Source organism: Zonotrichia leucophrys, chromosome 26, assembly GCF_028769735.1.
Source record: "Zonotrichia leucophrys gambelii isolate GWCS_2022_RI chromosome 26, RI_Zleu_2.0, whole genome shotgun sequence".
NCBI lineage: Eukaryota > Metazoa > Chordata > Aves > Passeriformes > Passerellidae > Zonotrichia > Zonotrichia leucophrys.
Genome location: NC_088195.1, coordinates 173342 through 196678, shown reverse-complemented (window position 1 = coordinate 196678; position 23337 = coordinate 173342). Strand labels below are relative to the sequence as shown.

The 23337-nt window shown below is 51.7% G+C and overlaps 1 protein-coding gene and 1 long non-coding RNA gene across 4 annotated transcripts; one reads left to right on the top strand and one right to left on the bottom strand.

Moving 5' to 3' along the window:
• Positions 1 to 60: 60 nt before the first annotated feature.
• On the top strand, positions 61 to 19054 carry TAFA3 (TAFA chemokine like family member 3). 3 transcript variants are annotated; one of them, XM_064733274.1, is made up of 6 exons: positions 61 to 372; positions 9797 to 9881; positions 10131 to 10249; positions 15228 to 15377; positions 16334 to 16458; positions 17796 to 19054. In XM_064733274.1, the coding sequence occupies exons 3-6, from the start codon at positions 10132 to 10134 to the stop codon at positions 17805 to 17807; spliced, it is 405 nt and encodes a 134-aa protein (XP_064589344.1). In that variant the 5' UTR covers positions 61 to 372; positions 9797 to 9881; position 10131; the 3' UTR covers positions 17808 to 19054. The 3 variants fall into 3 exon arrangements, with proteins under 3 accessions (XP_064589344.1, XP_064589345.1, XP_064589342.1); XM_064733275.1 differs by lacking the exon at positions 61 to 372 and adding an exon at positions 5580 to 5715 and having other exon boundaries at positions 16334 to 16443; XM_064733272.1 differs by lacking the exon at positions 61 to 372 and adding an exon at positions 5580 to 5715.
• Positions 1085 to 4858, bottom strand: LOC135458242 (uncharacterized). The gene is made up of 3 exons (XR_010442879.1): positions 4246 to 4858; positions 3367 to 3712; positions 1085 to 2751 (listed from the first exon to the last, which is right to left on the bottom strand). It is a non-coding gene; the product is annotated as an uncharacterized LOC135458242 (long non-coding RNA).
• Positions 19055 to 23337: the final 4283 nt, after the last annotated feature.

The following is a 23337-nucleotide window of genomic DNA, read 5'->3' as shown; positions in this document are numbered from 1 at the left end:
CCGAGCCCGCCGCCCCGCCCCGCCTCCCCCCCGCCGCGGCACGGGGGGGGAAGCAGGCGCGGCAGCTCAGCCGCAGCGGGTACGCGCATCTCCCGCAGCCGGCGGGGAACGAGCCCTCCTGGGTAAAGAACTCCCCGCCGTTATCCCGCTGCCGGCGGGGAATGAGCCCTCCCGGGTAATGAACCCCCCGCCGTTATCCCGCAGCCCGGTGGAGATGGAAGTCGAGCTTTCCCGGCGAGGGACCGGCACCCAGCCGGGAGCCCCGGGGACACGAGCCATCCCGGCCAGGAAATGCTCTGGGAAAGTCTTTTCCCGGCTGGAGGTGGGGCTGCGCGGAGACGGGCTGGCCATGGCCACGCGTTCTGCCCACAGGTGAGTTTCCTAACTGGATCGTCTCGAGATTCCAGCGGAGCCACCTATTCCGGGACAACATTCCCGTCCAGCACCAGGCGCTCTGTCCCCCGTGTCGCGCTCCTCAGCCCACGCGCGGCCGTCCCGAGCTATTAATAACCCGCAGCCTGCGGAGCAGCAGGGACGCACCGTGAGAGCGCTGAGAGCTGAACCTCTCCCTCCCTTTCACCCAGGATGCTGCGCTCCAGCGTGAGCAGGATGCGGATTTAGCTGATGCAGAACAACACACCCTCCCTGGCTGGGAGGGGAAGAGTCGCCAGCTTAAACACCATCGCTCGCCCAGCCTGACCTTAGCACCTCCCTGCCTCCTGTGACAGCAAAAAAACCCATTAAAAAAAATGCTTGCCTACTGTAAAGGAAAATTGAGGCTGTTTCTTAAAATTCGTGCGCCCCAGTGCCTCAGTTTCACAGAAGAACCACTGATTCCTGTCAGCACGGGGTTTTTGCATTGTAAGTTACAAACAGAAGCAGCACTGAGAAGCCCTCCAGGCTTTAGTCATCTTCAACCAGAGATCTTCAAACTGTACCAGATTATTAGGATCACAGCACAGAAGTGACTCAGTGGTACCTGCATTTCCACCTTCTAATCCCAAGATTTAAGGTCTTCAGTACTCTTTAAAGCTTTTTCAGTACCCTTCAGGACCTGGTCTAGTGGGCAGCATCCCTGCCCACAGTGGGGATAGGAACTAGGTTATCTTTAAGGTCCCTTCTGGGGGCGTTAAGCACCCTTCTGGATCTTTAAGGTTCCTTCCAAACCAACCCTTCCAGCCTGAGGCCAACACCCTTCTAGCTCCTCTCCAGCATTCATGGGTCCTCTCCTCAGCTCCTGATGCCTTCCCCTCACAGCATCCCTGTCCAGCTGCTGGTCATGCATGGGGTGCTCTTAGATATTCTGAGTGCAAAATCACGGTGTTATTAAGGCTGAAAATCACTGGATTCTCCAGGGAATGTGTCTCTCTGCTGTGGGACTGCCAATCTGCCCCGTACTGCTGAGTCACCAAGATGCTTTCCTTGGAAAGAATGAATTGGCAGTTTCCAGACTGACTTCTGTGACCCTGCTCGGTATTTGTTGTTTCCGTTATGTTGAGCACAGCATGGAAAGAATGGTCTGACAAATAAACACATTTCTGCAGGAATGCTCCCTGAAACAATGCCATGTTAAAGACTGTTTTCCAAGGAAGAGGGCTCCATTTCCCCCTATTCATCCTGCCAGACAGATTCATGTAAAGTTTTCTCCTTATCTGCAGGCTGATGTTCCTCTTCACAAGGTTGCCTGGCACAAGGCCTGGGGATGCAGATGTTGTAGGCTGAGTCAGACTAATGCCAATAAACAGCCACTTCAGGTGCCAGCAGCTCTGCCCTTCGCTCTCCCCATCCCTCTGGGGGTCCTGCCTGGGATATTCATGCTTTCCTGTCTCCCCATCTCACCCAAAGTTACCCCTGAGCATGGGGGTGTCAGGTCCTCACCTTCCCTGGACACAGCTTCATGTGGAGCACTCCAGCATGCTGCCATGATAAACAGTGATTTTAAAATCAGTAACACAGGAATTGGTCTTAAATTATGCTATTTTAGTTAATTTCTCATGTAACTGCTTAGCATCAAAAAAGCCTTTCTAAGTTTCCTCTTTCATCTATGCTGCTGAGCCCCAGAGGAGGTAGGATGGAGCCAGAGATATTTCTTTGTGAAAGAATGACATGTTGGTTGCATTTAAGCCAGAACAGAACTAAATTAAACATCTAGATCATAAAAGTACCAGAGGATGTTTTAAAACAGGTTCTTTGCAGCACTGCATTAGTTGACTGTAGAGCCTGACTGTGTAATGAGTAATATATTAATTTATAATTAGCATAGTACAGTGAAGCTCAGCAAATAACTCTGTGCACTCTGGATAATTCATCAACAGAAGAAGTGGTTCTTAATGGTTTCCAAGGTTTGTATGTCCCCTGTAATTGGGAAGTTCAGCATTTATTGTTATTTCTTTGAAGGGATAATTTGATTGCAAGCACACATCTTTATTCCCTGTCTGTTTCTGCTGGAGTGCAGAGAAGCCTTTGGAGCATTGCTGCTCTGGGTATCTCTGTGACCTCTCTGCAGGTGAGCACATCATTGTTTTGCAGAGCAGATGACCTGGATTTGGTGCAGATTCTCAGAGGGTTTTACCCATTCCCTGCTGCAAAGGGGAGGGAGGAAGGGGGCACATTAACCTCCTTGGGTCACTTGGCTTTTCCCCCTCTGCAGCTTCAAAATCTTCCATACAATTTTCATATCTCTCAAGGGATCTTCATTCACAATTCTGCTCTCAAAGTCTTCAGGAGCCTCCTGGTCTCATTTAATATTACCTGACAGTAGAAATACAGAAGGAGAAGAATAGATGTATTACAGTAACACTCGCTGGAATTTATGGAGCCTTTGGGGAACTTACTTTTTAATTTGGATGCTCAGACCCACATTCCAGAGGATGCAGGGAGCAGGACCTCTCCCTGCTTTTGCAGCAGTGCCCAGAGATCCTATCCCTGGACTGCTGTTTTGGCAGGCTGGGAATCTGCACTGAAATCCCCTGTTGTCAGCAAAACCTTTTGAAAAGGGAACAAAATCCTCAGATGCTGGTACTCGGTGCTGAGACAGCCTGGAGGCACGGGGGCCTCGTCAGATGAAGGAAATAAATAAACTTAAACTGAATTAAGATCATAATTCAGTGATCCACTGAAAACAGGGTGTGATAAATCTTCCCCAGGAATAAAATGTCAGGAGTTCTGCTTTTTCCAGCTTTAATAAAATAATTTGTACCCTTCTGCCTATTATCAGCTGCAGATAAGGTGATTGCACTGAGCATTAGAAGCCTTCTAACATGTGCATCTGCCTTTGCATGACCATTTGCCCCTAACCCTTCTTGTAGCCCAAGCCCCAATCCATGTGGTTTCATCCTGAAAAAGAAAAAAAAGCTGATTGCTCACCTGGAAGGTACAGAAGGATTCCAGGCATGTAGCAAATTTCTTACATGGGAGCAGGATTTATCACTAAGGATACATCAGGAAGTGTTGCTAGGGTTTTCTTGGGCAGTTCCTTTCCAAACTTGGCTTGTTATGGATACTGGAAACTTGGGTGCCCTCACCCAGTAAAGTGCTGGGCTCCTTGAGGAGTCACAGCCAGGGAAGAGAGCAGGCTGAAGGCTGGGCTGGACACTCAATAAGAAGTCAGGATGATGGTGAGAAGGAATTTCTGTGTTCACTTCCAGCTGAATTGAAATTAAACCAGTTTTACTGAAGTCTTAATTCCTCCCCTGCATTTAAATGCTGTGATCTGGAAAGCAACAAGTTTATATTTCTGTATCATACATCAATAAAGAGCTAGAGTTTTGTACACTTCCTTATTAAATAATCTGGCCTAATTTAATTGGAATTTGGCTGGTGTGGAAAATAACTCTGATTTAATTTGCTCTTGATTGTTCCACTAAAACTTTGTGATCTGAAAGTAGCGTGTTTGTATTTACTTATCGCAGCACTAGAGACCTGCATTGGCAGGCTCTCGATCAAATTACCTGATGAATATAAACAGCAGATTTAATTTAGTTTCATATTGATTTTTGTCATTATTATGAAAACCCTCTGATCTGAAGAATGAGATGCTTGTATTTCCTTAATATCTTATTACTGGGGTTCAGGTTAATCTTGTAGAGCTTTTCCTTTTTCTTTTGAGTAACCAAGTCTAACTAATTGGAATTTAACATATGGCAATATTGACTCTATAAAGGGGGAAAAGGAACTCAGTTTCCTAGGGCAAAATAGCAAAGCAACCTAATCTTGTCAGGGGCTGGGGTACTCTCCCCTGGATACCTGTGTGCACTTTGGGGGTCGTGGGTGCCCCAGGAGCTGGTGAGTCCCCTCAGGACCTCTGCCTTGCCCTCTGTCTGGTGCCCTGAGGAGCTGCCAGTGGTGCCCACGGGGCGCTGGGCAGGGACCCGCCGCAGTGCCCTTTCCAAGGGCTGGCTTCTGGCCAAGGGAGGGGGCATGCACAAAGGCTTTGGGATCCCATGGAAAGCAAATGGCTGGGGGATTTGCAAACTGCCCACGTGTGAGTTGTCTGAAGAGCTGCTGCGCACCTGTAACTCAGCTTGGCTTTGGAAATGATTCCACGCTTCCAGCTGAGTGTGGGGTGGAAGGTCCAGGTGTAAGCAGTGAGCTGTCTTCAGAAACCAAAGGCTTTCATCGATGTGCAAATAGCTTTGAGCAAAGCACCAAAAATGAGTGCCTGGAACTTCAGCCTCTCATCTCAGCTGTGCTGAGGTTGCAGGTCTAACTCTTGGCAGGAACTGTGAAAATTCAACCTTTGCCCTTGCTGTTTGTTGGTGCTTTAAAGCCTGTTGCCGCCCGTTGCGGGCGGAGCCATGCAAGCTGTGCCCTGGGGGCGCCAGGAGAGAGTTTCTGGACAAACATGGAGCTGCCTTGGGGAAAGAACTGGCCCAGGCTGGTGTTGTGGTCCCAGGTGTTGGAATCCCCTGTGTCAGGGACTGTCTCCTGCAGAGCCCGATCCAGGCTGTTCCAGGAAAGCTGAGTTCTGATGGTTTGACACAAAAGACAGGCTCACATTTTGAGGAGAAGAGGGCTGCAGGAGTGAGTCCATCTGTCTGTCTGTCTATCCCCACACCATCTAGCACCCCTCTGTGCTCGCGGATCCATCACACCTTTTTTGGCAGGGAAAATTAGGTTTTGGGTAAATTAGCTCTGACCAGGCTCATCTTTTGAGAAGGAGAATGCCAGGGCCAGTTATCAGGCTGTCTCTCCATCTGTCCATCCCTGGACCGTTCCATATCCCTCGGAGCTCACGGGGGCCATCACCCCCCTCTTTGTTTTTTGGGGGGCGGGGGGGATGGAAAGTGGTTGTGTGTGTAAATAATTTTTCCCGTTAATTCTCTCTGTTCTCCCTGACAGCCTTGACGGGCGCCGGGGCTGACCGGGGCGGGGCAGCGCCCTGGCGGGCGGGGGCGGCGGCGAGCGGCTCGGTGCGCAGCCGGTGCCGGTGCCAGCCCGGGATCGCGGGCCGGTCCCCGGGCGGCAGCAGCAGCAGCAGCAGCAGCAGCAGGCGGCGCTGCGCCCCTTCCCGCCGGCACCGGCTCCGCCGGGCTCCGCTCGGCTCCGCGCCCGCCGCCCCCGCCCAGCCCCGCGCCGCCGCCGCCGCCGCCCGGCGATGCCCGCGGCCCCCGGCGGCTGCGGCCCGCGGAGGCGGCGCTGACCGGGCAGAGCGGAGCGGAGCGGCCCCCGGCCATGGGCAGCGTCGGCCCCCGCCCGCCCCGAGGCCACCGGCAGGTACGTGCGGAAAGTTTGGCGGGGGGAACGAGACAGCGGCCCCGGGGCCGCTCCCGCCGCGGTGCCGAGCGCCGCTCCGAGGGGACGCTGAGTCCCGTCGGGGCCGGGGAGCCGCCGGGATCGGCGTGCCGCTGGCACCGGGATGCCGGTCCAGGGCTCCGCCGTGGGGTCCGGCCCTCCCGGCTCCGCCCGGCCGCCGTGCGTCGCTGCCCGGTCCCCGCGTGTCCCGATCCCCCGCCGGGGCTCCCCGGGGCCGGAGCGGGGTTCGGGAGGGCCCCTGCAGTGAGTTTAACGGGACCGGCTCTGCCCTGCGCCCCGTTACCAGTGGCTCCGACAGCAGCGGCGGCCGCCGTCCCTGCGGGCTGAGGGGGGATTCGGAGCCGGCGGGGCCCGGTCCGGCCCCAGCTCGGGGAGTGGGCTCGTCACGGATGCTGTTTTGCCCGAGCTGTGAAGCTACCCGCCTTTCTGGGAGCCAAAGCGCTGCCGGAGAGATCCCAGATTCTGCAGCCAAGGATGCTCCGTTGCTCCGGAAGGGCAGTGGCACTGAGAGCCAGCTGCCTCGTGGGGTGGCTCGAGGGGCACAGGATGGGTCAGATGGCCCCATCACCACGAGCAGAGGCTCAGGGGCTCGCAGGAGAGCATGAGCTGCACCAGTCCCATTCTGGAGTCGTGAATTTGTCCATGCTGTGGGTGCCAAGGCAGGGAAGCAGCAATCTCCTCCTCCTGCTCATCAGCCATCCCTTTTGCTGCAGAGGGCTTGGGGGGCTGCTCATTCGCCTCACTAGCACCGTGGGGCACTGGACCCTGGCTGGAGGGGCACAGTTCCACATGGGGCTTTAATGGAGCAGGAGGAAAACGTCCATAGCTCCTGTTACAGGCAGAGTGGTCGTTGTCTGCGAGGGCAGCAGGGAGCTGGTCCTGTGTTGTGTCTGTGCTGGAGAACCTCGATGAAGCTCCCATGGATGATGGCCCATGCCCACATGTGCCTACAGGGAGGGACGTGGCCCTCACAGAGGAGCCATCAACTCTTGACACTCTGGTTGCAACTGAGATTGACAGTCCAAGAGGCTGGGGAATTTGATAGTTCTTTCAGGTCCCAGCTCAGACCCAAAAGGCAAAAGCAGCTAAAAAATGTTGGTGAAAAAATCCACAAATTTCCAAACAGCACATAACAGAATAGAGAATACCAAGATCTTCAATCAAAATTAAATGTTTTGACATGCCAGAACACCACTCTTCATTTCACTGACATTCCAGGCTGAAAAATCTCAAGTCAGACCAAACATTTGTAGTTGTAATCTCACGACATTGGAGGTTGATAACTGTCAAAACAGCAGTTTCTGCAGAGCTGTGTTTTCTAATGGGAGTTTGGGCATGAGTGGGAGCTCTGAGTGCCTGTGCCAGCATGGAGCACTGGGATGCACCATGTCCTCCTGCTCCCCTTGTACTCTCCTGGCCCCCAGCGTGGCTCCTGCTCAGCTCAGTGGTTTCTCTTCGGAGTGTGGCATGGACAGTGTGGATTGCATTATTGATAACACTGTAATTTATTTATGCTTCCTTGGCTATAGCAAACAGCTCAGCCTTTCTGAGCTGAATATACTTTGCACTGGGAACGTGTTGCTGTCCCCTGTGGGGTGGAGTGGCCAGTGGAGTGCTTGGATTTTGGTCCAGCTGAGAGGTTTAGGAATGTCTCCTGGAAACTCACATAGCCTGGAGGGTCCCATGGGCATGAGCTGGGGATGGGCTCCTCCAGAAGGACTCTGGTGTGTGCTGTGGGGCTCAGGCCTGGTGCCCAGGCACTGGGCTGTGCTCCCTGCATGGAGCAGGAGCTGCAGCAGCAGCCAGGAAACCAGGGTCTCCTGATGGGGACCTGGCTGCTCTGCTGGAAGGTGCATGGGACGTGTGTTGGCACTGGGAACTCGCTGTTGCAAAAATTGCAGTAGCATTGTGTCTGCTGTCCTCACATCTGGGCTGCCAGCTGTGCCCCATCATGGGCCAAGACAGCTGGGACACAGCTCCTGCTGTGTGTGCCCCACTCCCTGCTGGGTGCAGTGCTGTGGCACTCACTGCCTCTGGATTCAGGTGAAGGACTGAGCAGCTCTGAGAGAGCTGTTTGCTTTGCCATTGAGCAAATAGTGCATGCTTTGAGCTGACATCCATATTTACGCAGTGGGCTGTCATGTCTCCAAAGGGACTCCAGCAGCACCAGCTGTTGTATGATCTCCCTCTGAGAAGCTTCATGCAGAGCATATTGTGCCAGAACATCAGACATCACCTAAATATGGGTTTACAGGAGAGAGTCTAGAGTCCCACCACATCACCTTGAGGAGCAATGGTTTTCTTGCACATTGAGCCACACTGGATTCTTCCTGGCAATGGAGGGGCTGGAGCAGTGGGCAGGGATGGAGTCAGGACAGCATGTGGGATGCTGCCAGACACTCTTCAATCTGTTCCTGGTCCAGCTGACCATCCCACAGCATTAATTATAAGCATTTCCTTACCTCTAAATTATCTTTTAGCATAAAATATGTGGTTTTGTCAATCTACCTTTGGTTTCTTCCTGCGCAAATGTCAACACTTTTGATGACATTTTCTGATTTTTGTTTTCCAGATGGGAGAATCAAAGTGCAAAATATCACTTTAAATCACCAATTCGGAATGAAGCATTTTTCATTTTGAAATGCCAGTTTAAAACAGGAAAATTCATTTTTAAATGCTTCCAAACAAGAAATGTCCTTTTTACCACTTCAAATCACTTCATTTTGATTAAAAATGTCAGCATATTGTGTGTGAAGAAGCATCACCTCTTCATTAGAGGAGTCAGTGGTTTCACTGTCTCATGGTCCGGAGCAGATAGAAATTTCAAACATGGTTGAAAATTGAAGATTTCTTCTCAGAGAGGTGTGGGTTTGTCCAGTGCACTGCCCATGGAGGGGACTGTGAGTGCAAGGTTGGCACAGGGCAGGGGCACCCCTGGCACCTGCTGCTGGTCCTGGCAGCACTGCCCAGCCTCAGTGTCATCGCCACTTGTCTTTGTGGTGTCTTGTTAGTAAGTTATGATCCAGCACTAAAATTTTATGGGGGACATAGTTGTTTGCTGGACATGGTGAGACCCCAGCAGGTGACAGTGGAGGCTAGGAGGTCACCATGCCACCTGGCAGCTGCCAAGCAGTGACATGGCTGTTGGTGCTGCTGCCTGCGGAGTGCCAGAGCTGTTCCCATCTGAGTGGCTGTAAATAGGGAAGAGAACATATATAAAGAACCCAGCAGTAAAATACAAAACCTTTTGGGATTTACATTTTTCTCTAGGGGCTTCAGATGGTGTAAGACTTGGCTTCTTCCCAGCATGTGCTGCATGGAGTGGGAGTGGTGCCAGTGTGATGCCAAGAGAGATTCTCAGTGTGTCCAGGGGTAGCTGATGCAGTTTTGAATGTGTGGTTGCAGGAATTTGGTGTCTGTGCTGGCAGGAGTAGCAGCCCCAGAGGAAGGTGATGCCTGGGAGAACAGACTGCAGGTCCTGGCACTGCCATAGGCTCTGTGTATCCGACTGGTAGTCTGCTGCAATTCCTGCCTCCTGTGGGTGCTGGCCCCAGGACATCCAGCGGGATCAGCCCATCCTCCTGTTTGTCAGCAAGTGCTTTACAAGTGCCAAGCCTTGGGCATCGCTGCAAGGGACCTCAGCGACACAAGGACAGTCACAGCACGTACCCACGCACAGACAAGGCAGAACCTGAAATGACTCGCTGCTGATCTGCTCTGGCTCTTCCCACACACACTGCCTGTGCATTTAGTGTTTGTCATCTGCTTTAATGACCTACTATAAAGGACCTGATTTTGTGCTCTCAGCAGTAAAAATCAGGAGCAGCTCTGCAGGTCGTGCTGTTCAAATGGGTGAGCAGGGCTATGGGCTGAGCCCCTGGAGAAGTTTCAGTGGTGTGATGGACACGTGCTCATGCACCTGAGAGTGTGTGTCCTGAAGTGGGGCTGGTGAAATTCCCAGGTGTCCCCAGCCACTCCCAGGGACACAGTGGCTCATGCTGATGGCAGGTATCACTGCCCAGGTCCTTCTTTCTCCTTTCAGATGTGCTGATGTCTGCTCCTTGCAAAGACCTCACCCACCTGAGGTTGGCAGATGCACAGATGTGACCGTGAATCACCAGTAAAAGGTAACCATCCCTCACCTGTACTACTGCTGGTGGGATCTCTTTCTGTCCTGCTGAGATGGCCTATGCTGCAGATGAAGTCTAAGGTCATCTGAGGGTGGTGGGTGAATCCCTTCATCTCCCAGGGCCATGTCCCCACAGCCAGATACCCCAGTGCTCACAACGTTCAGGAGTCATACCGGTGAGTGGATCTGCACCTCCCAGCCCTCCTCAGGCCCTCTTCCTCCACAAATCTCTTCTTGTTTTCGGTAGGATGAGTGAGAGAGATATACAGAGCCTGAGCAAATGGGTTTTCGTGCTCAGCCTCTGCCTCACCACGCTGTGGGGACGACTGACGCTGGCCTCCACGCATCAGCACAGAAGCCATTCAGGTAGGGGAGTGAGACCCTTGCTGCATGTGCCACATGCTCGTGCTGTCATCTGGGTCCCCATGACAATGGCAGTACTTTGGGGTCTTCATGGGATGCCTGAGGTGGGGGTTACGTGGGGATGAGCTGCTTGGTGAAGTTCTGTCTCCCATTTCTTGGTGGGGAAGGAGGAGTTCCAGGCTGTGGTGCACACCTGGAGCAGGTGGGCATCTCTGGGGACCAAATGCTGACAGCCTCAAGGAGCTCAGTTTCCATCCCTTTTCCTGGGGTCTGGGCAGCAAGGATGAGCATGCCAAATGTGTGGGGCAGCATCCAGCAAATGGACACCAAGAGGCACAACACAGTGCCACTGTGACAGCTGTTGGATTGGTGTTTGGAGTGTCCACATGTGCAGGAAACTGCCAGGACTGCTTCTTCAAGATGGGTGGGAACCTGCAGCCATAGCAGCTGCTGCTTGGAGCTAGAAGTTGTGAATACTCATTGTGGGGCATTTAAAACCAGTGGCTTGGTGAGCTGGGATGGTCTAAGGAGCTAAAGAAGGAATTTCTTCGTGTCTGTAGCAAAATCTGAGACACATATAATGACCCATTTGTACATCTGTACAGCTCCTTGGAGCACACTGGGAGGAAGTATGAGGAGGTGGATACTGGTGTTACTGGTGTTACTGGTGGAGCTGTGCACCTGGCAGCACAGGCAAACACTCAGATCCCAGGGCACCTGCTGTCTGCTTGATATGCCTCTGCTTGGAAAGGGCATTTAGGGGTTAATTTGAAACCATTCACGCTCTTGATTGACCCCACACCTAACCCTGTCCTATTTCTGTCATTTTTGCCTGACAGTTAAAGCAGTTCTAATCCTGTAATCCCCACCCGCATTGCTTAAAACCAAAACACATCTTCCAGAGTGCCTCCCTCACCCAGTCAGGCAGCAGCTACCTGCCCTTCCCTCCTCCTAACCCTGGATGCCCCATCCTTGGAAGTGCCCAAGTTCAGGATGGACAGGGCTCTGAGCAGCCTGGGCTAGTGGAAGGTGGCTCTGGTGGTGGCAGGCAGTGGAGCAAGATGAGCTTTATGCTTCTTTCCAACCTAAACTATTCTGTGATTCTAACTGGGAGAAAACTCTTCACTTTTTTTCTGGGATGACTTTTTTGGCACTGAATCAGGTCTGCCAGGGATATGGGCACTGCTGGCAGCTTAAATGCTCACTCAACCTGCCCACTCCCAGTGCCAGAGAGCCCTGCTCCTCCATGGTATTACTTTGTAGGGAGCTGCTTCTTTGAATTGTGTTTATTTACAGATAAAACCACCCAAAAATTATCAGTAGCAGAGGAATTGTGACCTCAAACTTAAAAATTTCTTGAAGAGAGAGTCCACATACAAACCCTTTGTTTGCTGTCCAGGGACACGTCTGACTGTGGCAACCAGGTCTGATAATAGAATTACAGAATATCTCAAGTTGGAAGAGATCCACAAGGATCATTAAGTCCAACTCCTAGCCCTGCACACAAATCATACCACGTGCCTGAGATCCCTTGTGCCCACCCAGCGCATGGAGATGCTGCTTTGTCCAAGCAAAGTGCTGCTTCCTGCAGAATGTGGTTGGATTTAAGGAGCCACATGAATCAAGCACGTCGTTTGGGAACAGAATAAGAGACTCCTTGGTGAAGAATGATTCACCAGCAGTTTAATCCCCTGTGTAACATGGTGAGGCTTCATGATGAGCAAGGCTGGAATGTCTGGATCCAACTCCCACAAAGGCGGCCCCAGCACCTTCTAAAGCTGATAATCAAAGAGCTGTCTTTGCCTTTGTGCTCATCACTCAACCTGAAGCAGAAGGAAAAAGGTGTTTAAGTCAGCTGGGATTTTTTCTTTTGGGAAATGAGGTTCTCTTGGCATTGCCTGACACTTACATGCATCCAGCTTCTCTTCATTTTGTAGCTCTCCACCAGCAAGCAGTATTTTACACTGAACATGTGGGGTTGTGCCCACGCTCCCTGAGATACTCAAAATGTGTCATTTTGGGTTATGCCATAAAAACCCCATGTTCTGCTGCTCATTTAAAGGTCAATCAGAGTAGGACAGCATTTTCATTTTATTTTTGCATGCAGGATTCAAAAGCTGTTTGCTCTTACAATTCTTCATGGTTCCATGAGATAAGCTGTGTCTTTTAAAAACGGATTCCAGTGGGGAAATACCAGTTAAATGGGAGGGAGAAGCATGCCAGAAGCTCTGGAACTTATCCCAGGCTCTCGGGGGGTTTCCTGCTGTCTGTGTTAAACACACCATCCATCTGATACGCATTTTGTTCCAAGTTTCCTGCTGCTCAGCAAAAGGAGAAGCAGCTGCAGGACCTCTGAGGCCCGCTGCTCACACTGCACGTGGGCTCAGCCTCTCTGCTCTCACTTCCCAGGCATGGGACATGAAAACCCCGAGTGGCAGGGCTGGGAAAACAGGTGGTGTGTAGGAGCTGAGGTGCATTTTGGCAGCTGGGATGGCCCCTACCTGACTCCCCATGGGTTCAAATGCATGGCCTGGGAAGGAGATGCAGTGTCCTGCTGCCAGGGCTGGGGTTGACTCCTGGAGGGGACAAATTTCCAATGGCATCATGTCCTAGGGCAGGGCAGGGTGCCAGATGGTCAGAAGAAAATGCAATGGGGAATGGTTTAAACTGGAAGGAGACAGGTTTTGGTTAGACGTTCAGAAGAAATTCTTCCCTGTGAGGGTGGTGAGGCCCTGGCTCAGACTGCCCTTGAACACATTCCTGGAAGTGTTCAAGGCTGGGCTGGATGGGGCTTGCAGTAACCTAGCCTGGTGGAAGGTGTCTCTGCCCATGGCAGGGCGTGGAATAAGATGATTGTTAAGGTCCTTTCCAACCCTAGCCAGGCTCTGATTCTACAGTTCTAAGACCTTCAGGCAAATCCCTGAGAGCGGGATGAGTCCCGATGCTGCGTGCTGCTTCTTCAGCTCTGCCATCAGTAGGGCCCTTGCTGTGGGGCTGTGTGTGCCCCAAGTGGGCTGTGCCAGAGGCTGGGGGGCTGTGCCAAGCAGTGGGGCTGTGCCAGGGGCTGTGGAGCCGGGTGTGTCCCAAGGGGGCTGTGCCAGGGCAATGGGGTACCTGCCCCACACAGGCAGCTCTGCCTGGGCAAGGACTCTGGGCACTGCAAACCCCACACTCAGCTGCCGTTAAGGCAGAGGGAGTCAAATTTCTCTTTATCTCTGAGCTGCACCTTTCCGAGCAAATTAAAAGGGCTTTGACACGTTAGCAAACTGCTATTGCATGGTTGTAATGACCGATTTCTCAGTTCTGCCTGGCTCTCCCTCGGCTGAACCTTTTAAAATTAGCTGGAAATGAGCAGCCGGAGAGCAGGACTGCAAGGGAGCAGAGGGGTTGCCTGGGCAGCCCTCCCGGGAGGAGCTCTGCTAATGAAGCTTTTCTGAAAATGAGTCAAACCCCTAACTACGTGGGAACACTGAGACTTGAGGGTGTAAAATTCCCTGGTGAGGTGCACGGGGTGAAAGAGTGACTCCTTGTGGTCTTGGACCACAGTGTGAGAGGAATGTGGGCTCATAGGCAGCCCAAGCCAAGGATCTCTACTTCCTCCTCAGATTATTTGAAAAATACCATGAAGCATAAAGAAGGGCAAAACAGTCATGTTCATTCTGCAAAGAGTTGCTTTCCTTTTCACTTTCACCGAAGTCTACCATTTCTGTATACAAAAAGAATAGAATTTATTATGAAAGCTAAATTACTATGGCATTTCAAAGAGAAGATAAAATTTGTGGCCAGAGATATTATTACAAAATATTCCATATAATAATGGTGTAATTATTATGGACAGAAATGAAAGTAAGGGTTCATTAAAAGAAAATGACCATGAAATAGCACTAAATGGAGTAAACTGGAGTCATGGTGATTGTGTAGCCCGTCCTGCCTGTGTGAGGTGGGAAGTGTTCTGAGCCGAGGGCATGGAGCAACCAGGAATGATGCCTGCTTACCTGCATACATTTTGGGATGCCACACTGCAGGAATACAGCTTCCCTGTCCTCTACCCAGCTTGGCTCCTGTTTGCTAGGGAATAAAAGATTGTCCCCAGTGACCCACAGGACGCAGGACGTGCCCATGTGTGGCTCTGCACTACTGCCCCAGTGCTCATTAAGCAGGACCTGCAGTCATCTCTGGGGTCGTGGGAATGAAATCTATCAGCCGTTTTTGGCTGATTTGTATTGTGCTTGTGTGGGCCATTACCCAGCTGGAGCACTGATTTGAGATGCTGACCAGCTCTAAACTCTGATCCCAGAGGTGATCAGCCAACACGGTACTTTTCTATTTTCCTTAATATTTTAATGGCACTGGGAGGGGGAGCAGCAGAGCAGCTTGAATTGCTGATGAACACCATGACATTTCTCTGCCGCTGCAGGGTGGAAACCTGATCCTCCTCCAGGGAGAGGGTGGGTGATGGCAAGGTGGAGGCACTGACTGTAGCTGTGGTCGGAAGGGATGGTGCTCTGCTTGAAGCCAAAAGCACCACAATGCACCATCCCCTCTTGTAGCAAAGTGCATCTCATTATCAGCTGCAATTAGCTAATGTGCTCGTTAGTTTCAATAAAGCTCTTGGCTCAGCCGTGGCAAGAGGGGATGCATTTTGGAGGGTACGATGGGTGTGAGGGCTATTAGGAGCAAGAGCTGAGATACGAGAGGTGTGGAGCAGGTACCAGCACTTTTCCTTACCCGAGGGCTGGTAAGATGCTGTGCCCAGACACCAGCTGTACGTCACCAGCAGGCCCAGGGGTGATTCCAGAGCCGGGACGTCGCTGCACATACCGGGCTCTCCTGTGCCTTGGTCACAGCTCACAGCAGCAGCGCTGCCCAGGGCAGCGGGCAGGGGATGGCCTGAGCTCTCTGAGCTCTCTGGGTGCTGCCCAGGGCAGCGGGCAGGGGATGGCCTGAGCTCCCTGGGTCCCACGGGCTGTTTCTCCTGCAGTGCACGTGGAGCCCGGCACGTGCGAGGTGATTGCAGCTCACCGGTGCTGCAACAAGAACAAGATCGAGGAGCGCTCCCAGACGGTGAAGTGCTCCTGCTTCCCAGGGCAGGTGGCAGGGACAACACGGGCAGCTCCCTCCTGCGTGGACGGTGAGTACCCACGGTGCAACCCTTCCTTTTCAATCCCTGACCTCATCTTCATGGGTTAAACAGGTGCGGGGTCTCCATGTCCCTCGCATTAGCAGAGGAGACCTTCCCTGGGATCCTGCAGCAGAGCAATGGGGAAGGGGGCACATTTTGGGGCACTCTCTCATTGGACACTCACTGGGCTGGTGTGGCTGTGATACTCCACTCAGTGCAGCCCTGGGCTATGTGCTGTGGGGGAGTGACGGGGGTTCCAGCATCACTGTGCTGGGGTCAGGTCTGCAGCACTGAGCCCTGCACATCTCCTCACCCTGCTGCCACTGTTGGAAGCAGGGATATGATTCCAGCCATGCAACACCTTTGCCTGTGAGGAGCACCAGGCATACAACCTGTATGTTTTATTGAATGCCATTATGTGCCATGACCAAGGAGCCATCAGGAGCACCACCAGCCCCTGCCAGCATGGTATTGATTTGCATGACAACCAGTGGCCTGTGACTGCAGTTCTGTGCAACAACAAGTAATGCCAGAATGAATTGTTAGGGAAGGCTCTTGTTGTCCCCAGCTGCTCAGGTCATATTGTTCCCAAATATAAGAGAGCCCACTCTGGTTGCCCAGACTGGAGCCATGAATCACAAGACCCTAATAGAGCAGAGTGGTAGGAGACAATCCCTTTGCTCTGTAAGTGGAGCCTGAAACGGGTTCTTGAACAGCACTGCTCTCCCTGGGAGTGAGGACACTGGGCTTTTTTTTCCTTGGGTAGTGAGAGAAAAGAGGGTGTTCTGGAGGCAGGTGGAGCAGCTGGGCCAGGTGAGGCCAGGCAGGTGAGGAGCAGCTCCTTGCCCAGGGCTCCTCAATGTGCGCTGTGCTGGAGAGAGGGGCTGGTGTCACCCAAAGGTGGGCAGAGCTGGTCCTCCATGCCCTGTGCTGCAGCCTGGCTGCTGATCCCCTCCTCTCCCCAGCCTCCATCGTGCTGCAGAAGTGGTGGTGCCAGATGGAGCCGTGTCTGGACGGGGAGGAATGCAAAGTGCTGCCTGACCTGTCGGGATGGAGCTGCAGCAGTGGCAACAAGGTGAAGACGACCAAGGTACATCCCTGCCAGGTGATGGGGGGTACCCAGGTGTGCCTTCCCCAGCCTGGGGCAAGCAAGCAACACCCAGGAGAGCACCCATAGCTCTGGGGGAAGGAGAGAGCTCCAGCTTCTTCAGGGCACACACTGATAAGGACTCAGTGGGGCAGAGCAGAGGGTCTGGGCTGTGCACTTGTCACTGGTGCTGGAGGGGCTGGCAGGCATGCCACAACCCTGCGTGCATCACAGAGCTTTTCCAGTTGATCATTCTTGCTGGAAGGCTTGGTGTTAGATGGCTCAGCCCCTGAACAGACATCCTAGGTGTGTCTGTGTAACATCCCAGGGCTCCCAGGGTGTCCAGGTTGCTCCCCAGCACTACCCACTGCTCCGGGGCCACAGGTTGCCCTTCCCAACCCGGTGGCACAGCCCTGAATCTGTCCCTATTCCCTGTCTGAGGCAATCATTTGTGACAGAGCACTACACGATTATTATTTTCATGGCTTGCTGAATACCCCAAAGAACAAGGTGTAATTAAAATTTTATCAAACTCATTAGTAATTACATATATGCCATGGTTAATCAGTTGCATAATTTTGTAATCATTGTTCATACTATTGAGTGTAATTATTCCTTATGCTTTCGTTTTCCTCACCCCACATCCCCCACCACAAAATTATCGTATTAAGCAATGTCAGGATTTTTTTCATTGCTGCTATTATTTTTGTGCACAGAAAGCACTTTCATGCTGAAGTGTTTTTATGGACACCCAAAAAGGTTCTCCAGTCCTGAGCATCCATCACTGACCAGTACCTACAGCATTACATTTAGCTGGTTGTCTTTTTCCCCTCTTAGTGTTGTTTGGTTGGTTTCCCCCAGCAACTGACGTAGCACAAAGCCTCTGCTCTGACTTTGCTGTCTTGAATTCTCACTGGGACCATTCCCATCTGGAATGGGAGCAGGACTTGGGAGCTTGTGCTCTCCTGCCTCATCCAGCAGACCCCTCCATGGCCAACCTCCTTTTGGGTGCTGTGCCCCTCCTTAGGGAGGCAGCAGTTTGGGAACACAGACCTGTGTTTTCAAAAGGACTTCTGGTAACTTTGGATGACTTTAGTGACTTTGGAATGGTGCCAAAGGGCTGGATTTGCATCTCAGTCCCCTGTGCAGGCACACCTCAGTGGGAGCTGCAGTCAGAGCACAAAAATCACAAACCATCCTTAAGGTGACATTTGGAATGGCCACTCCATTAAATGAAAGTAAAGGGCCAATCTTATTTGCACCTCTTGAGGCTGTTTGCTGATAATTCATGGATGGGGAATCAGCTGGATGCACTGGATGATTTCTCCTCTCCTCCACAGGTCACTCGATAGCCCCTGTGCAGTGTGGCACGGGCTGAGCAGCCTTGCCGTGGGTCTGGTGCTCCCGTGGGCAGCAGGATGTGGCCCTGCAGATGGGGGATGCTGCAGGGCTGCCAGGCTGCACCCGCCAGCAGGACTGTGGCAGCTGCTGGATCAGAGCATCCTCTGCGCCCCAGCTTCCCTGGAGGCTGCAGGAGGGGTCCCAGCGCAGTGCCAGCATCCCGTCACTCCACGGTTTCCTCCTTTTCTGGGGACACGTTAATCTTCCAAGAAATGGGCTCGTTTTCTAACCCTCCTAAATAAAATACTCCCACTATGTAAGAGCTGTTGGCAATGCAGAGACAGACAGGCAGCAGGCCCCCAAAGTGGGCTTTAATCTGAATAGCTGAAATCATTGCTGTGAGTCGCCTTTCCCCCCAAGATGCTGAATCCAGGTTGCATTGGAATCAGGAAATCAGTGGTTATGTGAAACCCTTCCCCGTGTGGCTCCTAGCCCTGGGGTTCCTCGGAGCAGCTGCTGAGCTCCAGCCTGATCCTGGGTCACTGAGAGTCTGGCCTTTCCCTGCCCCACCACCATGACCACAGGCAGCAGACGTGGCAGCGTAGTCAGAGGGTGTCTGACACCCTGTTGGCTCCCAGGGATGGTGAGATGTCTCCATGGTGCATGCTGCTGGTTTCTCCTTCCTCAGTAATTGCATTATTCGGGTTGCAAATTTAGTGTTTTCCACCATGCAAATCCCAGGCACTGAGTTTCTGCTTGTGTTTGCAATTGAATTTCAGATTTGTGTGAGGCGACCTCTCTGTCTGCAGCTCTGGGGTGTCTGGTGCATCAGAAAGGGCCTCTGACCAAGCTAGATTTTGTTGTAGTAATCCAAAATAAAGAAAAATGTACCACCTTCTGGCCCTGAGCTCATGACCTTCTCCAGGACACACCATTTCCTGTGGTGTGGCAACTCAAGGTGGGGGACAACGTGAGCTCTGTGCCCCCGGTGTCAGAGGTGCTGGGGACCCTGGGGCTGTGGGACCAGCACCCCCAGCCCTGCTCTGGGACCCTGCAGGGGATGTGCTGGTGCAGGAGGGGCTGGAGATGGTGTGGACCATGGCAGTGAGGGGGTCCCTGCTGTCTTTGCTGCCTCCTGCCCTGGCTGCCACCGCAGGACTTGTTATTGAGACATTTTTGTAATGGGGTATGTAATACTCTCTCCAGATGTGATGTAAATACCAGACTGTGAAATAATAAAATCATTTTAATCTCTGCAGATGATCTTTTCACTTTTCACCAAAGGGAATCTCTGGGAGTGCTTCTCATGCTGCTGAATCTGAGGTGAAGGGGCTGGGGACTCTGCCCCAGCCATTCCAGTCCCAACCAGCTTGTTCAATGATGGCTTTGGAGGAGAGCTGAAAGCCTGTTGTGGCCAGCAAAGGTTGAGTAGCTCATAGTGATCCTAAGGAAAAGTGCATTAATTTCTACAGGATGCTTTGCTGAGAGCTCCTCTTATCCTGTTGCTTCCCCTTTGTGTGGCAGCTCCCACTGCTGCAGCGCCGTGCCCCCGAAGATGCTCCCCCTGCCAAAGGCCAGATTGGGATTTCAAAGGTTCCCTGCTGGAGTCCTGTGCCGTCTGAGAACCTAGGCTGTTGGATGCAGAGTGAGAATCTGTTATTTCCAGTAGGAAACACCAGGCTGTAGATGGGAACTTCCCTGCTTGGCTGAGCATTTTCATAGCTGGCTCATAATGTGAAGGATCCACTCTGCGCAAGTGTTGAGCTTGACACCTACACTGATATAAAAACATTTTATTGTCTGCATAATAGGCACCCTTGAAGCTTATTTTTCACTTACTGCAGCCCACAGTTTAGTGAGGAAATAGCCCCTTGGTGTCTCTGCTGAGTGCTGACCTCGCTGCTATCACACCATCAGAGTACACAAATACTGCAAATTACTGCTCCTCTCCTGGCAGGTAAATGTGTTTCCAAGGAGAACACTGCAGCCTGCAGGACTGCTGCTGTTACCTCTGACTCCTGAGCAGCCAGGGAAGGATGCTGCTGCCACAGCTTCTGGCCCTCTGCCCTCCTTCCACTCACTGTATTTTCAGTGCTTTCCTCTGGCCAAGCAGACAAACATCCTAGCAGGAGCAATAAACCAAGGAGGAGGGTGGTAGTGATGGGAACATCTCTGGGCTGAGACAAGGACTTTGTGCCCTGTCTCTTCACCGCCTCAGTGGGACAATGCCACCTGCATGGTCCCCAGCAGACACCCTGATCCCTTCTCTCTCCATGTGACCACACTGCTGGTCCCTGAAGGACAAATCTGCAGGGGGACGGAATATAAGAAAATAAAGATAGTATAGAAAGTGCTCTTACCCCTAAGCAGTTGCAGCTGGACCCATTATCAAAGATTAGGAACAGGCCTGACTTTAACAGAGGCCACAGCTCTAACCAGTGAGAAGAAGAGTGCTATAAAAGATTGGGGTGGCTGGTTAAGAAGGGAGCTGGAGTCAGTTGGCTGCTTTGTGAAGGAGAGAGAGTCAGTGCTCTGAGGAGATGCCCACAAGAAAACACCAAGAAGGTATGAAACTTTTGTGGTAAGGAGACAACTCTATAGAACCCCTGCAATAAGATAACACAAATCAACCCCTGCAGCTGTATCAGCAGCTTGGACACCCCAAGCTCTCGTGCCAGGGTCCCAGATCCACCCTGCCCAAGTCCCCATCTTGGTGGGAAGGTCTTGTACCGAGTTCTGTCTTGGCACATCTGTGCAGTATCTGACTGGGAGCTTGCACAGACAAGATTTGAAGTTGCCCAAGGGGTGATTAGTCAGAGGAAACTGTCACAGTTAACGTACTTTCAATATCATCTCCCTGGGTATTATAATTACACCCCATTCAATTAGTCTTCAGGGGAAAAAAAAGTCTTTTGTATTAAGATTTGGTGGAGAATTATTAGAGAGTGAATTAAAAAACAAGGATTCCATTTTACCTACAAATACTAAAAGCATAATGCATAAAATACCCCCAAATTACAAGCTGACTAAATGTAGAGCTGTGCTAGGAGGTAAAATGAAAGGTAAAATGAAACCCTTTGAGCAGTACAAGGTGCAGTATTATCAAAGAAATAAGATGGAAACATAATTAACCACCCAGCATTATGCTGAAAGATGGCAAATTGAAATGGGAGACAAAATTAGGTGAAATTGCAGAGCAGGCTCATTTATTTCTGCTTTATAAATCAGCGCTACCTGTCAGCAGTGATGCTAAGCTATTCCAGAACAGGAGCTTTCCAAGGGAGGACGTTCACAGGGACCTCACCTTGTCCACGTTGAGGTTGCTGTACTTTCCTGGACGGTGAACTCTGTGTCACTGTGGGAGCAGGGGATGCCTCCAAGGGTCACATCTTTGGTGCCCTTTCCTTCACCCAGCCGTGGTGCATTCAGGCCACACCTGGTCTGTGTTCTTCCCCCAAAGCTGTTTCCCTTTCCCTGATGCTTTGCTGCTCTAACCAGTGCCACCCTTGTGACTTTTGCAAGTGCTGCTCCTGTGGCATCCCACAGGGAACCTACCATCAGTGGCCCCTTGCACTGGTGAGTGCAAGTCCAATTTAGGGCTGGAGGAACGTTTTCTTTAACTGTGCTAAATTTCCTCCTCTCGGCCTTGGCTCCCATTCCCTATAACCCCTGGCCCCTCCACTCTCCTGCCATGGCTCTGCTTGCTCCTCTCTGCCCATTGGCTTAATTGCTGCTTTTCAATGAATTCAAACAAGAAAAGAATAGTCTTTTCCAGAAGTAGAAAGATTTTTGTTAGAATCACCTCAGCCATGCAAAAACATCCCTGTGCATCTCCTGTGCTCTGCTCAGGAATGGAGAAACCTGGAACTGGTTTATCAGATGAGAAGCAGAACCTGTCTCATCCAGCTTACAGGATTCAGAGGTGGCAGGTGCCTGTGGCTGTTCTGGCATTAGTGTATTTGAACGTGAGCACAAGGGTCAGGTTTTTTTTCTACTTTGCCAATACCTTTCACTAAGAACACTGCTTTATTTTTTCCCCGGTCTGGCTTGTTTGCAAGTAGATATATCCCTGTTTTGGGGATGTGAACCAAGTGGCTTCAGCACCCAGACATGCTGCCCCATCCCTCCCATGCTCAGGACAGAAGCCAACAGCAGTCATAGCCCCACCACCAGGACGTGGGGACATGTGGCCATTGGGAGATGGGGCCGTGGCCACCTTCCCCACTGCCTTGCATGCCATGGGACTCCATCAGAATCACTAAAATAAAAATACAACAGCACAGTCTTTTCTCTGGTTAATACACTGTGATGGGGCCATTGGAAGCATTAGATGGCTCTTCCAAAAATGCATCCTCATGTTTTATTCAACTGTGCATTTGTGAAGATGTTCTTAAGGGAATGAATAAAATATTCATTTAGATGGTCCTGTGCAATAAAGGCAGATGCTCCGAGCTGCTGGGTCAGGGCAGAGCTGGCAGCCTGACTCCTGCCACGCCCCAGGAGGATCCCTGGGATCACAGAATATCCTGAGCTGGAAGGGAACCACAAGGGTCATTGTGTCCAGCTGCTGGCCCTGCACAGGACATCCCCTAGAACCCCACCATGAGGGGCTGCACGGACATGGGTTCATCCTGGGCAGACTCTGCTTGCTACCTGGATGAGGGATTAAATAGAGGCTCATTTTTATAAAGGGATTTCTGGCCTTATTTTCCTGCTGGGGCAGCTGCAGTGGCCACAGCAGAAAAAGAGCCATTGGCTGGGCCAGAGCAGAGAGGGAGGATGCAATTTAATTTGTGCATTTCCCAGCTTGTTAATCTCCTGACTTACTGCTGGTATTTGATTTCCGTAGCATTGCTTCATAATAAAGGGATTAGCCTGGACCCTAGGTCTGCTCTGATGCTCATCTACTAGGGATTAGAGAGAAATTTTGCAGTTAGTTCATAGGTCAAATAGGTAGAAATGAAAATATGTGTATGGTTTTGTTGACATTTGCAGGAGCATTCGGTCTGTGATCTAGCACTGGCTCTCCTGACCCATTCAGCATCCCCTGCTTCCTGATCGTCTTGCTTCCCCTTTCACAGCGCTCCCAGTGCCCTGGTCCCTGTCTCACAGGGGTCCCAATCCCCTCCTCCCCATGACAGGACAGTTTCAATCCCCTCTTCTCTGACTCATGGGCATCTCAGTCCCCTGTCCCCAGGCTCACAGGGGTCCAATCCTCTGCTGTTTGGCCCAGAGCCCCACAGTCAGGAGCCTCAGCATCTCTTCCTCGTCAGGGTGATGGATGCTGTGGTGGCAACCAGCAGTACCTCCAGCTGCCAGTGCTGGGCATGGTCAGGAAGTGCCTTGGGCAGCGTGTAAAATCCCTGTGAATTGTGGTTTGATTTTTTCCTGTGCACGTCTGTGGCACCAGAGGTTAATATATTACCAGGCTGACCTGGATATGAGCAAGTCAGACATCCTAATAAATGCGTGCTAACTGGAAACACAGACAAATTAGCACATGCTCCGTTTCCTTCTAATGGTGTGCTTTTCTCTGCTCTC